Genomic DNA, 18,520 nt, shown 5'->3' with positions numbered 1-18,520 from the left:
GTCGGAGTTGCCGCTTGGCCAAGCTAGACAATAAAGCTTTGGTGTGTAATCGACGGACCTTGTTCGTGTCTTCAATGTTTTGGATCCCTCCGGATTAGGATTAACAGTTATCACTTAAAATATGCCTACTATGAATGAAGACTTTATCCAAAAATATTTTAATCTTAGTTAATTTAAATTTAAATAGCCACATGAGCCTGGTGGGTACAAAACTGGACAGCATACATCTATAGTTTTTAAGAGAGTTACAGCCATTATTAATGAATCCACAAAATATCAAAGAGCTAAAAATAACTGAGGAGACAAAGTTTGATTAACTATATTATATCAGAAGCTTGGCCTATATGAAACTATGAACAAAAGAAATCATTAATTTGAGAACACTGAATCTTTACAGATCTAACCGTATCATGGAGATTTAGGTAGAAAAGAATGTAATTAACTGATGAATGAGCTGGTATTGCTCAATGCAATAACCCTACAATGACCTGAAACAAGAGACCAAAAGTTGAAGATGAGGACTAGCACAGCCTTTAGGCAGTCAAATAAACTTGTAAATATAGCAAAAGTTAAAATGATAAAAGTAAGTTAAAGAATTTTAATCATTTAATTGAAGGGAGAGGGAGAACACATCTGAAGAAAAAATGATACTATTTGGCAATAGCTTATAAATATGTTAATTTGCAAATGATGTTATAGGCACTATAAATATACTTTTAGAATAGACCTTGATAGACCAAATAACAGACTTCTTTGGCATCTAATATGGAAATGATATCTTATTCTGAACTCACTACTTGTCATCATTTTAAATAATACTGAATTTCATTTAATGTCACAGCCTTTAAAGCATGGCAAAATTGGTCTAGAATGGACAATTCAAGTTCTGAACTTGAAATGCTGCAAATTGGAACTCCCTGACTTACCTTTTGATTATCAGTTTTTTCAGTAATATAAATGAGAACGGTAACAACCCCATTAGGCTGAGATAAAGAACAATTAATTGAAATGAATACAAAACCCTCTGAGGCAAAAAAAAAGGGTTAGTAGAATAAAAGAATATTAAAATTAGTTGAAAGAGGAGATAATATTTAATACAATGACATATTCAGATCAAATAAATTCAATAATAATGACAACAATACAGCTTATGAGACAAAATTATCTTGTTTATACTCTGGCTAGAAGGCTGATCATAGTATTTTTTTAAGTGTGTTTGTATCTCTGAAGACTGAAAATATTAGTGATTGTTATTACTAAAATCAAACAACCAATCATGAGTGATAAGATTCACAATCAATGAGCACGTCTTATACATCAACTTGACTCTGTACAGTGAGACAAAACCAAAATTAGGTCTAGGCCCTCTAGGGGCTTCCCGATGGGTTTCAAAGATGAGAGCTGGGCTGACACCAGAGCTCTTGTACATGCTGTTTCTATTACATCACCAGTTATCTTGGACTGTGACTTATTTTTGGCTGCTTTCTCTATTAGATTTTGAGCTTCTTAAGGGTCCATGCCATATTTATCTTGGCATCTCCAGCACCTGGCACCCAGAGGAGATTAATATAAATGTATTGAATATATTGGCAGACTGAATATATTAGCAGGTCTAAATAATGAGAAGACCAAACAAAATAAATATCCTCAAAAAGTTATTAAGAAAATTCTACTTGAACACAGAATAGGCATAAATTATTTCCAATTGTAGAGAATGGGAAATGCTCCATGAACAGATTGTTGATGAACTCAGGCTCTGAAGGATGAACTGTCAGGAATCCAACAGGGAGGAGTGGGGGCTAGTAGCATTCCTAAGGTCAAGTAATGCAAAATGGAAAATGGAAAGCAGGAAACCTATTCAGGGAATAGCGCTGCAGCCCAGGTCTACAAGGGAACTGTGGAGGGATTGCAGGTTTCTGGCTCTGCATATAGGGAGTCTGGACATTGCTACTCCATCCTAACAAGTAAAAAGCTGAGCGGACTGAAAATCAGTAACTCTTCTTGGGTCCACAAGAATGGGGAAGACACAGGGAAAGCTGCTGTCCCCATGAATGGACAGAAAGACATGTAAATACAGGGAGTCACACTTATTAGAGAGACTCAGGAGTGGGAACCAAGGCTGGGACAGAGAACCAGAACTGTAATTGAGCTCAGTGTAAACAACTCAGAGTTAAAAACTCCAGGTGGATCCAGTCATAGAGGGGTCTCACTATATTGTGAGATTTACTTCCAGAACTCGATCAGGTTCCCACAGTAATAACTGAGAAAATCCCCTCAGCTTCCTTCAGGGGGAAGGGAAAGGAGCGACTCTGAGCACAGAGCTCAGTTCTTCTGAAGAAGGCCTGCCCTCAGGGATGACTAGTTAAGGAGAGCCTACCCTGCTGGGGTAGTACCAGAGCCCAACTGACTGGGGAAGGGAGAAATACCTAACTCCAGCCCAGTCTAGCCATCCTGTCCCCTCTAAGGGGGGGGGGGGGGGCGGGTATTGTGGAGACTGAGAATTACCTGTCAATGTCACAGTTCAGAGGCATTATTAGCTCACTGAAAAATAAAAACATACCATTCTAACACTAATTAAAAGATAAATAAGGAAATTACATAGTAATAAAGGTATCAATTCTACAAGAAGACATAATGGATGAGCCTAACAAAAGAGCATCAAACTATGTAAGAAAAAGACTACTAAAATTACAAAGAGAAAAAAGAGAATCCACTGTCATGTGGCAATTTCAACACCCCACAATCAGAACTGGACAGATCTGGCAGGCAGAAAATCAGTAAGGGCATAGTTAAACTCAACATCATCAATCAATTGGAGAAAATTGACATCTATACTCTACTTCATCAAACGACAGAATGCACATTCTTCTCAAGCTCACATGGAATATTCACAAGACAGACCACATTCTGGACCATAAAACACACCTTAACATATTTGACCAAGTAGAAATCATACGATGTCTGCTCTCAGACCACAATGGAATTAAACTGGAAATCAATAACAGAAAGATAAATGGAAACTGTAGAAGGAATTGTGGTGTCTTAAGGAGCAAGTCCATTCTGCAGACTGCAGAGTCATAGAACTTTTAAGATTCAGCAAGCATCATGACTAGAAATGTGCTTTGAGAAAAGAGGGCTACAACACATGGATAGTGCTGGAAGAGACAGGTAACAGGGCCGTGAGAACAATTAAACAGGAGACTGGGTAGGAGGTAAAATGAACCTGAAGCAGAGCAGCAAAAATGAAACAGAACTCATGCAGAAAACTCCATATAATGACACCCCAATTTGTATTTAAAACTATAAAATGTATATCATCAACCTATCCACTCTTAACCATCTTTAATACTGCATCTTTCATCTAAGTCACTAACATTACTCAACTTGGAATACTGCAATAGATTCACTCCTACCTCCACCTGCGACCCACTATCACAGCAGCCAGAGTGGTCTTTTTAGACAGCACACCCCTGCTCAATATCCTCTAATGGCTTTCCATGGCAATTGGAATGGAATGAAATCCAAATTCCTTACTACGGGCTCCAGGACTGCCTGCCTAGCGTCTGACCTCTTCTCAATTCCCCCTCTACAATCACGTGCTTCCAGCCACACCTGCCTTCCCTTCGCTCCTCTCAATACTGAGCTTATTTCATTGGAGGGACTTGGTCCAGGCATTCCTTCTGCCTAATGTTCTTCTCCTAGATCTTCATATGAATGCCTTTAAATTTTTTTTCGCATCTCACCTCAAATGTCATCCTCTCAGAGATGCCTTTTCTGATCACTGTTCCAAAAGCAGCCATCCCCTCTAGCTATCCTATTACCTGACTTTATTTCTTTACAGCAGTCACCACCCTCTGCAATTACCCCGTCTATACATGCTTATTGTCTTACCCCTTCTCCCCCTATAGTAAAATGTACATCCTGTGACAGCAGGACCTTGTCTGTCTGCAAACTACTCTGTCTCCACAATGCAAAGGATCTGCCTAGAATATAGTAGATGTAAGGATCAAGAGAAGATCAGAAAATAAGCAGGGCACTAATGGAACAGGGAACTTAAGGGTTACAGGCAGGTCCTGCTCCTGTTCTGTTAGGAATAACATGTCCAAGGTCGTTCAAGAAGCAGAGACAGATAGGGACTCTGGGAGGCTGAGAGAGAGAAAAAAGAAAAAAGAAAAAGAGACAAACGTTTGCATTCTATTGGTTAAAAGACCCTTATCAGAAGTTTAGGTTTGGAATTCGCCAATGAGCTAGACCCCAGCCCCTGTTGCTATGCTATGTGCAGCCCCCTTAGCAAATAGGTTACCGCCACATCTGCTTCTGTATTAGGCTTGCTTGCTTAGCTTATAAAAAGATTTAGCTGTGAGCGCTAGGTGCGATTCCCATCTGCAGCTCCTTGTGAGCATGGTGTCTCTGGACACCTCGGGAATTTGCCCCTGCGCAGGTAAATCTAACCAATAAAGTTACATCTATACTCCTGAAAGTCTCCGACGTTTGTTCTTGTACCCGGTAGATGTTACAGTAGACATTCAATAAATAGACATTTAGAACAACATAATTCTTATTGTGGATGCCATGAATGAGTAACACTGTACAACGTTCACTGAGCTGAACTTCCTTCCTTCTCCCATTCCCTAACAGACTGGGTTAGGGAATTAGAAACGCTGGATGTTAGATCATGCAGTGCCTTATAAAGAGAATATATTACTTAAAGTACTTCAATTATTCAAGCTATTCAGTTTTTATGGTTAGGCAATTTGGTGGCTTTAAAAAAGGACTGACAGTTTTGCTCTAAGCTAAGCTACTTGCCACGAAGTGTACGTAGGGATGACAAGGAAACTGAACTCGGAAGTGAGCAGCGCAGGGAGCCCTGGGAAGGTGGTGTGCAACCTCCCCCACCTATGCTATGAGCTGCACAGCTCTCTGGCTGCCTCCCTGAATCTCGGGGTTGCCAACTTCAAATGTGCCAGTGGAGAGAAATTATAAGAAAAAAAGCAGCCGTATACACAAACATATACATTTTATTTTAAAAATCCAGAGAAAATATGAAACCAAGTAGTTACAAGAATACAACTTTTAAGAATAAACACTTTCTAACCCAGCAAAGCAAAATGTTTAAGATAAGTGACCAAAATGAGAACTAGGTACTCAGGGCCACTTCCTACTTGCTTTGGCTACTAGAGTTTAATTTTTCCCTTCTCTTGATTTGATTGCTATTTCTTTTAAGCAATCTGGCCTGCGTGGCCTCTGAGCGTGTGTCTCTGCCCCAGGGACATGGCTCCTCCATGTCCTTTTAATAACTAGAGATTGATCATCGTCTTTATGGCCACTCCAAGCTAAAGCTGTCAAGTTTTTGAAGAAAACTGTGTAGCATTTTTTTTAAAAAAAGGTACCGTTACTGCTTGGTTAGCAATATGTATGTTGTATTTTGTTTTCAGAGGCCTGTATTACTGCTACTGATTACCCAGTTACTTAAAATGATTAATGGGGAAATTTATTCTTTTTGTTTTATTCAACAAGTATTAGTTGAGTGCCTCCTGTGCACCAACACCAAGGCATTCTACTTTCTGAGACTAGACTGGAGAGGCCACACTGCTGCCCACACGTCTGGGAGCAGCTTCCCTCTAACGGGCTTCCCCGGGGAACTGCACAACTCCAACTGAACACGATGATCCCCCCCACACCCCCACACCACTATGACTGCCAGTTATCTAGGATTTTGTTGAACTCTGAACTCATGAATCCTACGAATTATTTTCATTTTAAAACAAATTTCATTTGTTAAATATGTAGCACAACCTTAATAGTAGTCCCTGTCATCTGATTATTCTGTGCTTGGATCTGGAAAGAGGCATATCAGGGAGCCAGAGGCGTGGGTACTGTGATAGATCTAGTAGGAACTGAACCAAGAGTAGGCAGACAGGCAAAGCTGCAGGACGACTCGGAAGAAGGCACCAGCGATACCCACGACTCTGCATATACCTGGCTTATCCTAGATCCCAGTGATTTGGTCAGACTGACTAATATGTATGTGATTGTTCACAGTTTAAAGTAAAAACATACCTCAGTTACACTACTGTTACAGCATATACTCATTTATCTATAACTCTACTGTGAAGTGATTACTATTGTCTCTATTCAACAGAAAAGGATAATGAGGAAAAAGATATTCATTGAAAGCAATTTGCCCAAGATGACAGCACATGTTGCTAAAACTACCCTAGGATCTTTCTACACAAATTTCATGTGCTTCTCACTACTTGACCCAGAAGGAGGAGACTAGTGTATGAAAGGTATAAATATTGACTGTATACTAAATAAGAAACTACTTCTTCACATGGTAAGTACAGAGTAGACTGAGAGAAGAGGTTGTTTGCAAACCTCTATGGCTTCAAGAGGAAGAGAAATAAGGAGGGTAGAAATAATAGTTGTCAATTAAAAAATAATTTGGTTAGAAAAGTATTCAAAGTTGTAAAGCAAAAGATAAATCTTTCTAGTAATACCATTATTATGAACACATAATATGACCTTAATCAGAAGCTCATAAATTCAAGTAATTGTTGGAAATAGAAAAAAAATGTTTAAATACTATTTTAAAGCATTAACATTATAAATAAAATAATTTATTTTGAAAAAGGAAACATAGAAACCTATATTTTAGGAAAAGAAAATGATAATTACTATAAAAACTTGGCCAAAATAAGAGCTAACACTAATTTCAATGATTGAAAGTAATTTATAAATAGTTCTACATACGTTCTTGTGACATCTTGTTCAATCATTGATCGAAGTTCTTTATCTTGGAAGAATTTGTTCCAAAGACTCTGAAATAAGAAGAACAACCTATTTAAAATAACCTCTCACCTTTGCTTGACTTTTATAATCTCAATTTAATAATTTAAATGATTAATTTTATCCTTCTCTGAGTCATCATTTCACACTGCAGATAGGAAACTGGAGTAATCTGCATCACAATCTAGCTTACTCTCAGAAACACATCCTTATTTTAGCATTAATTTTTCCATTGATAGTATTTTACGTTATTTTTTTTTCTGCGATCTATATACATGAATGACATTTTTACTGCTATGCACCTGCTACTACCCTTACAACAAAAAGTTCTGCTTGGATTAGAGCAGGGCCACAGCAAAGCTGGGCCCAACATGAACCTGACCTGAATTCCCAATACATTAAGAAAGATATGTACTCTTTCCTACAAACCTTGGTCTTCTAATTGAACAGAATTTTATGTACTTTTAAAAATGTGAATTTAAGTTTTAAAATGTATTTAACAATATTTTATGCTGCTATAACATAGACTATATTATAGTAATTACATGTATTAGGAAAACGAGATGCTAATATTATATATTAACTGGAAAAAAAATTCTGTTAACAAGGAACTAGGAATTAGAAAAATAATTTTAGCCCTGGCCGGTTGGCTCAGCGGTAGAGCGTTGGCCTGGCGTGCGGGGGACCTGGGTTCGATTCCCGGCCAGGGCACATAGGAGAAGCGCCCATCTGCTTCTTCACCCCCCACCCCCCCTCCTTCCTCTCTGTCTCTCTCTTCCCCTCTCGCAGCCAAGGCTCCATCGGAGCAAAGATGGCCCAGGCGCTGGGGATGGCTCCTTGGCCTCTGCCCCAGGCGCTAGAGTGGCTCTGGTCGCAACGGAGCGACGCCCCGGAGGGGCAGAGCATCGCCCCCTGGTGGACAGAGCTTCGCCCCTGGTGGGCCTGCCGGGTGGATCCCGGTTGGCGCATGCGGGAGTCTGTCTGACTGTCTCTCCCCGTTTCCAGCTTCAGAAAAATAAAAAAAAATAATAATAATTTTAAAAGTTACACAATTACTGTAAAATAGTAATTATTTACAAGAATATGAGTGGAGATAGGCCTAATATTTTTCCTGATCTTTAAATTTCTTCGTAGACCCACTCAGATAGTTAGCCGCCTTCCTCCTGTGAGTTAGTGCTACCAGTGGAGCCTTTTCTGTCTTTATCACAAAGGGAGGCTCTCCTCCCCGCCCGCTATGGCAACCGCTACGGCAACCTTGATAAAACAGCTCTGTCCTCATCCTCCTGCTCTTCCGCTGCGCCCTCAGCGCTCACAGACGTCCTGGGGCAGCTCCCCTGTGGTGCCCGCCCACTGGCAGGGGCCAGACACCTCCTACCACACAGCGTGCCTGCAGCATGGAATGACGTCCATCAGGTTTTAGGGGGTAGAGTACGTGGGGTGAAGAAAAACAGCTGGTATGAAATAACACTGCTTTTGTGGTGACTGATAATCAGTCTGAGAAACGCACTCTTATGGGCAAAAGAAGGTGCGACATGAACGAAGACAAACGTTACCCCTTCGTCCTGGGAGAGGGGATTATTAATCATCAGGTCCTGCTGGCCAGCGGCCTTCCTTGGGTTTGTGATGTGCTGGGAGAGAAGAAAAGGAAAGACACCAGGTCAGAGGCCACTGGACCAGAAGGCATGCATTTGAAAACAGTTATATTAATGAAAATACAACTTACTATTTCTTTGATGTTGTTATACCATGCTCTTAATTCCTTAATTTTACTTATCCACTGGCTTTTATCTTGAGGGAGGACACAAAGAAATAGCTGTCAAGATGGGGAAGAAAAGGGGGGAAATTTTAAAAAAATCATAAGTAAAATGTGGAACTAGGCCAAACAGAATCACCTGAAAATGGAGATCTTCACATTCCTCGTATTTCACACTCCTATCATTCTCCTAATTCTCACTAAGTTATACATATCTGGAGATATTTAAGAAAGTATATTTGGGCAATTAGAATGTGAACAAAAGCCAAAAGAAAAAAAGAACCCCCCAAAACCCAAGATCCCGGATGCTACACTACAAAATGGAATCAACCCTCTCTCCAGACTTGTATTAAAAATGAACAAAACAATCCACTGAGGGTCAAGTATGATTCCGATTGTACAGCCCGGATGGGCTGTGCCAGTGAGAGAGAGAGGACAGTCGCGGCACAGGGCCCAGCCAGGAAGTCCAAGGTTTAAGGTGTGTCCTCTACAGAGAAGAGCAATCTGAGGACACAGCCTGAGACGTGAAGTCATTCCTTTTACGGCAGAAAATTCAATTTACAACTGGCAATCAGCTTGGGAAAATAACAAGTGTTCTTAAAAAGACAAATTTGATTTAATTTTGTTTAATACAACATTAAAATAAATCTGGATATGAGTTTATTTTCAGCAAATGAAGGATACTAAAAGTTAAACAACAAAGACTGGGGGGAGGAACAAATATTAGTATACGAATATCCCATCAGCAGGTCTCCTGCCTTTACTGCTTGCATCTAACGGAAGAAAAATGTATTTTAATTATTAAATCTAAATTATTCAATCTAAAACTGTCTAATACATCATGTTTTCTTACTGTCTTTACTTGCAGACTCCAAATGCTCAATCTATGCAGATCTACCCTGAAAAACTTTCAACAGAAGCCATTTTAGGAATGAGACTGAACATAAATTAATTCATTTTGAGAGAACAAGAAACAATATTTCCAAGCAATTAAAAAGATAACTGCAGGTTATTATTGCTAGTTTTGGTAACCAATAACCCTTTCTCTTAGAAAGAGTCTGACCTAATTTCCTGCCACTTCTTGTTGCCCTACCTTTTGTGTTTCTACAGAAAGAAATATAAAAAAATCTTTTCTACCTGTTAGTTAAGAAGAAAGAAGGGAGGGTGACTAAAAGACAGTGCTTGGTATAACAGGGACCTGGAAGGTAATCCCCCTTCTCCTCCCCAGCTTCAGGATTCTGCAAAGCCTCTGGGGAGTGGAAAGGCGGTGCTTTGCATTCTGCACCATCACACGAGATGAAGAGTCAGTTATTTCAAACGACTCCTTTACCTTCACCAGTTACTCAGAACTACGGGGGCTCAACCTTATTAGTAAATGCCCTATGAAAGATAAACGTGGATGGCCAAAAAATCAAGAGTGAGGTCTCTTGAAACGTTCAGTGATCCCCTGCATGGGTAATCTTCCAGGGCGTCAGGTAATGTGTTGATATATTGCAACCACAAACTGTAAATAAATATTTTCTTCTTACCTTCCAGCAAATGCTGCGGAACCTGCTGCTTCTCAGCTGCCCATTAATCCCCTTCTGCCTTACTGTTGCCAAGTAGTTGTTGTTTACAAATAGTTCTTCCCATTCTTTCCTATATGCAAGAAACCAAAGCATGGGGATCCTTTTGTTAAAATTCTTCTGCTTAGAGAGGAGTGCTACAGTAAATTAATTTTAAATAAGGCTAAGAAATGCAACTTTTAAAACGTATATATTTAGTTGTGCACTGTTTCTGAATGCTTGGCTGTCTTTTTGGACAGAGTTCTTCTGTAGATTTAATGAATATGTAGATCACTATAATTATGCCAGCTACTGAAATTCATGTCTATGGAGGCTATTCCGTCTTCTCTAAAATGTTGGTAGTGCAGTTCAGTGAATAGACAAGACAAAAAATGAATATTAATATAAGCTTATGACTGCTTTAGCCATTGACAAGGGTATACGTGCTCCAAAAATAAATAACAACAATGTGTATTGTTGATTATTGTGGCTTCTCACATGAACTATCTGTTTAAATGAACGCATTTCTTTTTAACATCAGGCTGGGCAGGTAAATATAACAAGACTATTTTCTTTAACTTTTAGTGCTATTTACTATTGAAATCTCTATGACTTCTTTCTACATGATCAGTTTTGAAATTTTAACAGGTGCAGGCAAATTTGAAAAAAAAAATCAAAAAATTAAAAAGCCTCCCTGTAAAAACTGTTAAAGGCAAGCTTGAGTACCTTGCAGTACCTCTGGCTGAGCAGATCAACACTGAAATATGCCTCCCAGGCATGCAGACACCAGGGGCCTAACACCTGTGCCTCATTAATATACAAGCAAATCTGCTCTACTGGGAAACAATTGGAAATTAATTGTCCCAAACCATTTACTGAGTTTGAATAAAGGAAGTAGACTTATATTCCCAGCATCTTGTACCAAACTAAACATCAAGAATCATTTGTCAACAGTTGAGGCAACCGAGTACAGCTTCATGAAATTTCTCTCAGATATCATCATGCCACAAGAAACGTGTAATTTAAAATATTTAAACCAATGCTACAAAAGCCTGGCAGTCTCTTCAGAGACTTTCTCAAAAGCAAGCCTCTAAAACCCTCAATCACCCTTCCACACACACATGCGGCGGTCACTGCCTGCACCTACTCGTTTTGAGGAAGGCCAGCCTTGCAAGCTACGCTATCGCTATGGTAGACCCAGGAATGTAGCCAGTTGTACGCATGACGTCCAGAACCGAGACCGCAGGGCAGGCTGCATCTTCCCCAGTGTTCCAGAAGAACTCCCCAGACAATGGTGCATTCCCTCCTGCCAGGAGCAGGGGCCCTCCAGCCTCAGCCCTGAGCCCTGATCCCCGGTCACCCCGCCGCCTTCTGCCAGCAGGGCCTTGTGCTACTAAGTGTGCTAAGTGGAGCACACACTCCGAAACACATCCCTCCCACTGCTCCATGTAGACTTCCTATTCTCAGCACTCTATTTGTAAGAGAAATAATATTTCATTGTTACTTCAATTTGCATTCGTGTCATTAATGAAACTGAAATTTTTTTCATACTTTTGGGCATTTTATTTTATTTTTTAAATTTCTTTTCCTTTGCCTATGGTAAGCAGTATAGGATAGTGTGAAGAAAACAGACATCAGAACCACACTCCTGGGATCAGAAAGACAGCCATGCATTCAAAAACAGTATACAGCTTGCTAGCTGCTAAACTAGTTACGCAAGCATGAGCAAATGACTTTACCTCCCTGTGCCTCTGTTTCATCATCTGTAACATGGAATAATAATAATGGCATCTCCCTCAAAGAATTATTATGAGGACTGAAATATATAACAGGCCTTCAGGGTCTCCAACATATAACATTCAAAAAAAACATTACTGGTAATATTATAATAATGCTTTTATTATAGTAGGCCTTATTACTGGTCCAAGAGAGGAGTTTTTCATACATTAAAGACTGAGGCACGTGAAATGCAAACACTGCCTGACCAGGCGGTGGCACAGTGGATAGAGCATCAGACTGGGATGTGAAGGACCCAGGTTCAAGACCCCGAGGTCGCCAGCTTGAGCATGGGCTCATCTGGTTTGAGCAAGGCTCACCAGCTTGGACCCAAGGTCACTGGCTCAAGCAAGGGGATCACTCGGTCTACTGTAGCCCCACGGTCAAGGCACATATGAGAAAGCAAACCAATGAACAACTAAGGAGCCGCAACAAAGAATTGATGTTTCTCATCTCTCTCCCTTCCTGTCTGTCTGTCCCTATCTGTCCCTCTCTCTGACTTTCTCTGTCTCTGTTACCGCAAAAAAAGAAAAAGACATCCCACATCTGCCTGCCACATATATGTATTTTTAATCCATTCATCTTGATTCTTCTACACCCTGAAGCTTTTAAATTTGTGTATAATATAAAGCTAACATTAATTTCTCTATCTTTCCCATTGTTTTCATGCTTAAGTAGCTCTTAGCCCCTCTAAAGAAATATTCACTGAAATCTTAGGGTTTTAAAAATTACTTTAGTTCACTTGTATCACTATAATATTTTAAATAGATTATCCATTTCCCAACAATTCACATATATTATCCATCTCTCTTATTGTTCAAGTTTTATTTTTCTCCAGGTTTTGGTAATACTCAAAGATCATCAATGAGTACATAGAACATGGCAGGGATACATCTCAGAAACTGTTTGTTTACACAGCTTGTGGTCTGTGAACAAAAGCACAGATTTCCAATGTATTTTAAACCCAAGAGGAATCAGTTTGTGATGCAGTTTCGTGGCCTGAAAACACCGATACATTCCAGATCAGAGACGGAAGTGTGAGGCAATGACGCCCCAGCCTCTTGCAAAATCAGCTTCTATTCAAAGGTACCAAGATATTGTGAAAGTAGAAACAGCTGGTGGCTAGATTCCTTGCCATCTTGTGAAGTGAAGCAGCCCTTTAAGGTCAAGTTACACACTACTTATGTAATGAAGGATAATCATTTGTTAGCTTAAATAAGATCCGGTGCCTTGATTACAGTGTTGGTAAAGAGAAAAGGAGACTGAGGCACGTGAAATGCAAACACCATCTCTGAAATTCACAAATCATTTAAATTTATTCCTAGGTGCTTATAGTTCCAATTAAGGCATACCATCTCTAACTGATGAAGAGCTCTAACAACAGAGCAACATAAAGGCCACAAGATAACTTACTAATTGCCTTTCTCTTCTATTGAATAGTGTTTTGTTAATAAACTGGACACAATAAATATTCAGTGCCTACGATGTGCTTAACACTCAGATATTTTTTTTTTAAGAAATCAAGTTAAGGGAATAGATGTATGTGCATACCAATAATGATATGATTAAGGCAAAGTGCTCTGGTAATACAGAGGAGGGAGAAATAGTTTTATAACTAAAAATTAAAATAGTATAGAAAGTAATAAATAGTAGCACCACAGGCACTGAAATGCTACATCCAAGAAGTAAGCTGTCACAGGTTCAACAGACCCTAAAGGGAAAAATGTTGACAAGTTTAGCAGTTGAGGGGAGATGGACTACTGAAGTTGGGCAAAGACACAGGAAAAGACTAGCAAGTTATTGAGGAGCCCGTGGTGGAAAATTTCAGTTTAATTGACAAAAAATAAAGAAAAGGTAGTTGCTAAAGTTTGTCTTACATTAAAAAAAAATTATACACACACACATATGTAATGTACTCGTAATAGCAAAAATCTGGTAATAATACTATTAAAATGCTTAAAAATCCATCTATGTCATAATATATAAAATTGTAGATGTACCACTTTTAACCTCTAAAACAACCCTCCTAGGGTGTCTATTTTTAATCCTCTTTATAAATGAGGAAAGTGAGGCTCAGAAAAATTAAAATGTTGCCAAGAAAAAAGGAATGAGCATTAGCTGAAGCAACTTCCTGGAATAACATGGAAGCCAACACTACAGGCAACAAGACACTCCAGCATACAAGACAGAGATTACTCCTGGCAACAAGGCAGGATTAGAAATGGGCTCTTACACTTTCTTCCTTATATTTTTAGTTTTTGAACATCAAGTTCAAGGGTACAGAGGAAAGTTTTCAACAATTGGACCAGGAAGCTAAGTCAACAGCTGCTGCAAATGGCTAAGGACTTTCAGAGACATTTAGATATGTCAATGCCTCAAATGGAACAGATTAGAGACCAGGGCCTTGAGGACTCTCTTGACATAGCACTTCTGCCATCTAGTGGCAATTACTCTGCCTTGCAGGCACTGGGTCCCTGAAAACATAACCAGCCTCTTTAGGTGGGTTTGTTTCTCATGCCAATGTTGATGAAATAGTAGTGGCTGCCTTGGAAGCACTGTGCTGAGAAGGATTCTGAGCCTCCTTCTGTGCTCCTCAGAGAACATTGTTACTAATTTAAAATGTGGGCCATGAGCCCTGCAATGATTGTAAGTAAATGAAATCAACTTTTCCAGCAGCAATTGATGCTTTCCCTTTAAGAAAACCTACTTAGGTGGTTATGTCTCCTGCAATAGCCTTTTCTTTTTGTTAACATGGAAATCAACTAGAATATGCAGAGAATAAATACAGCTGATGATCATAAGGATATATCTATTTCTAATTATGTATTTTAAGGTAGTATTTTCCCAAGCTATGAACATAAAATTAGTATGAGACTAGTTAAAACCTTCTAAATATAACTGTTTAAATACCTTTGTAACTTAAATAATGCATAAGTGACTTAATTATGTGGCAATTCTGGACTAGAAAATTTCAGAATAGTTGTCCCAAATGATGATACACTAGAGAAAATCTTTTATACTGTATATTTTATATGATGGTTTCTATTCCATTTTTAAGCATTAGTTGGACAGGGGAGAATGTTTCCACGGGGCTACCTTAAGAAACCCAGACCAGGACAATAACTGAAAAGAGCTCAGAGACTACATACAGTCCAGTTCTTAGGCTCTTCAATACTTGACTTAGAGAAGCTACACTGGTTTTCACTGATTGTGAAAGCAGAGAAGGGGTGCTCTCTGGGGAACAGGAGAGGAAGGAGGCAGGGCACGCTCTGGCTGTCAGGGGAGGGTCCTGCGGGACGTGTGCGAGAAGAGTTCTCAGAGATGACAGTGTAGTTCACAAGGTTGGCTAGTCAACCGTGACCATCTCGTTTCTGAGATCTGACTAGAACAACAGTAAAACCAAAGGCCAGGGCAGGATGAAGGTGATCTTGAAGCAGGATAAGCTCAGAGTTCGATGGGCAGAATACTGGAAGGAAAGGAAGCACAAGTGAACGTGATACAAAAAGGTTTATACAATTTTATAATCCTAAACTGCATACTATATTTTAAAAAACTGCCGTATCAATTATCATACTTGCTTTATCAAATGCAGATGAAAAAGGGAACAATAAATTTTTCACCGGTTGATAATCTAAGAAATGTTGTGGAAGATTTCTATTAATGAAGGACTGACTGTACCATAATTCCAACAGGCCATGTAGAAGAGTATGCAACTTTATATCACTTCAAAGGTATGATTTTTAAAACACTATTCAATAGAACAAGGAGCAACTCATGTAAAAATCAATGGAAACATGAGGAGTGTAAATTACGGATGTCAGCATCAGACTGCAAAGCATGGCTCCAGAGATGGGGAAGCTACAACATTAGGACTGCAGGTGCCAAGATCAACCAGATAAACACTGATGTTATCTATAATTACCTCATTTTTAGCTTAAATCACAGGTAATGAGGGAACTCAGAGATTCTAAAAGGCAATTAGAAACTGTACTGGCTTTTTTGCTCCCTGTATCAGGAATTTTTAAAAACTTACTTTTATTTAAAGCTTTTTCTCCATAATGAAACATCAGGGCATGTCACTTATACATACATAAATAAATATAAAAGCAGAACGCACAATTGCTCACTAGCTTAAAATGGGTTTCTTACTATGTCTTAAGTGAAACATGTTCTCACATGACAAGATTACCTTGAAACAAATGCAATTGTTCAGTGTGATAAAATTTATGAGTATGGTTTGATTCGGGTTTCAACCTAACTTTGAATTGAACAATCCTGAGCCTCCTCTTCAACTATCTATTCACAAGGACACAAAGAATGGAGTAGGCAACAGTTTTAGGCTGTCAGATATATTTTATTTTTAATATGTACTATTTTCTTCAAAATGTAATTTTTCAGAGCTTCTAAATTCAGGGTCATATTGAAGTATGCAAACTCAACAAACATACTTTTTAGAAAAGGAATGGAGCTTATAAAAAATTAAGTACATAATAAAGGAACACAATAAAAGGACCAGCATTTAGAAATGAGGTGAGAGTAGGATCCTGTACCAGACAATGTCTATAAAGTTGTCTGAAATGAATGTCTTTTTTTAAATTGATTGATTTTAGAGAGACAGAGACAGACAGACCGACAGACAGAGAGAAGCATTCATTTTTCCACTTAGCTGTGCATTCATTGGTTGCTTCCCATATGTGCCTTGACTGGAGATCCTACTTGCAATCTTGGTGTTTGGGATGACACTCTATAAACAATTGAGCTGACCAACTTAGCTAACCAACCAAGGCCTGAAATGAATGTCTTTTATATTCCACGGTTTACTGATGTTTCTTTTATAATTAATAAGAAAAAACAACCCTCTTTAGAACACCCCTGCAGGACTTCCCCACCTTCTTCTGACTCCCAGCCCAATGCTCTTATCTTGGTATTTGTGGGAACTAGCCAAGAAAGCTCGATAGCTAACTTTCTGCATGAGAAATAATTTGCTACACATTCTAATGTAAGCAATACTGTAAGGGAAATGCAGAATTGAGAACATATTATTTTCCAGTAATTTGGAAACAGGCATTTATTTAGAAAAATTTGGTATCCTAAATAAAAGTCAATTCTATCTCTTAAAGTACGTTTCTCAAGACTAGGTTGACTATAAGTCTTATACGGTATTACATCTATAGAAATAAATATATGCTTGAAAAACTTTACCTTAAAAAGATTAAAACAGACTATATTTTAACCTCTAGATTAGAACTACCCAACAGAACTTTCTGACATGACAGAAATGTTCTTTATCTGACTGTCCAATATAACAAGTGCACCTAAAGAACTACATTTTATTTTAATTGATTTAAACATAAATTTGTATAGCCTCATCTGGTTGGTAGTTCTCATTTTGGCCAGCAAAACTGCAAGTATTTTAAGCATGACAGAATAACAACTATAAAGGTTCAAGGGATATAACAATAAACATATATATGATACATACATGTAATGCTTCTGTGGAAAGAAGACATGTTAAAAGTTAAATAATATAAGTGGTTAAAAGAATCAAGGCAATTCATTTCAGATGTAACATAATGTATAATTAATTAAATGAATGGTGCCACTAGTAAGACCAGATATAGATGTAATAGGCTATTTTCATCTTTTTTGTCTGTATCTCCCCGCCTCTCCCCGCCTGTGTTTCTGTCTCTACCACCACTCTCTGCCCCTTGCTTAGTCGCACCCCCTTCTTCTCCCATTCACGCACATAGAAGTTAGGAAAGCAAACCTTTAGTGATGACAGCAAAGCATCTATAAGTTATCAAAAATGATCAATACTGGATCACAAGCCTAATATAACTATACTCAACAAAAGACTGGTTCAAAGATTCAGAAAATGGTTTATTTTAAATAAAGATAAATAACCCATGTGATAAAATAAACTTTAGTATACGGTCAATATGTAGTTTATAATTTGTTTGGCTTAACGTGCTTGGGAAAACAATTTCACAGGGGTCCCTCAAAAGGAAAGGCAATATCTCCAACCAAGGCCTACCAGAAAATCTCACTCATCATTAAAAAGAAAAAAATTCACTAATTAAAAAAAAAAAAATCAATGCCTCACTTACCAAGCATGATGAAAGGCCAATGTATGCCGTATTTTTCTCAACACAAAAATGCTGTGAGTATCAGACATTTTTAAGACCTCAAGGAATTTTGCCCCGACGTAGTATGCATTTGGAAAATGCATGGATGGCTCTGTGCCCCTACTTTAAATAACTCCACACTGCCTTGCTGTTGGAGTTTTCCATTCTGTTTTCAGTGGCATTTTCTCATGGCCATACTTGTCAGGCTATCAGCTCTCAATTCGTATAAGGATTACATAATTAGCTTTTAGAAATTCAACATCTATACCAGAGTCCTACCATTTGCTCAGTTCAATTTGTCTCCTTAAAAATAAAGACAACAAGCTAGACTTTAAACTGTTATACACTCTAGCTTCACTTAAATGGCACAAACTATCAGTCTTTTTAATTAAAAAAGAAAAAAAGAAGTAAGACTAAGTGGAAACAGAATAAGGACTGAAAGGGCCCTCCTGTGACTACATGTACTTTGACAAATTTTGGCCATTCTAATATTTTCCATCTATTTCTAAATGTCTGATTATATTCTAGTTGGT

The 18,520-nt window shown here is 38.6% G+C and overlaps 1 protein-coding gene across 3 annotated transcripts in view; it reads right to left on the bottom strand.

Annotated features, from left to right (window-relative positions):
- The window catches only part of TBC1D5 (TBC1 domain family member 5), a 495,717-nt gene that overhangs the window by 219,895 nt on the left and 257,302 nt on the right, over positions 1-18,520 (bottom strand). For all 3 annotated transcript variants that reach the window (XM_066350480.1, XM_066350479.1, XM_066350482.1), the window contains 4 exons: positions 10,072-10,180; positions 8,513-8,602; positions 8,343-8,417; positions 6,754-6,821 (listed from right to left, as the gene is read on the bottom strand). In XM_066350480.1, coding sequence (XP_066206577.1) covers positions 6,754-6,821; positions 8,343-8,417; positions 8,513-8,602; positions 10,072-10,180 — 342 coding nt within the window. The remainder of the gene's footprint in view (positions 1-6,753; positions 6,822-8,342; positions 8,418-8,512; positions 8,603-10,071; positions 10,181-18,520) is intronic.

This window comes from Saccopteryx leptura, chromosome 10 (assembly GCF_036850995.1).
Source record: "Saccopteryx leptura isolate mSacLep1 chromosome 10, mSacLep1_pri_phased_curated, whole genome shotgun sequence".
NCBI lineage: Eukaryota > Metazoa > Chordata > Mammalia > Chiroptera > Emballonuridae > Saccopteryx > Saccopteryx leptura.
Note: the sequence above shows the minus strand (reverse complement) of the source record. Positions and strands in the feature narration are given on the sequence as shown.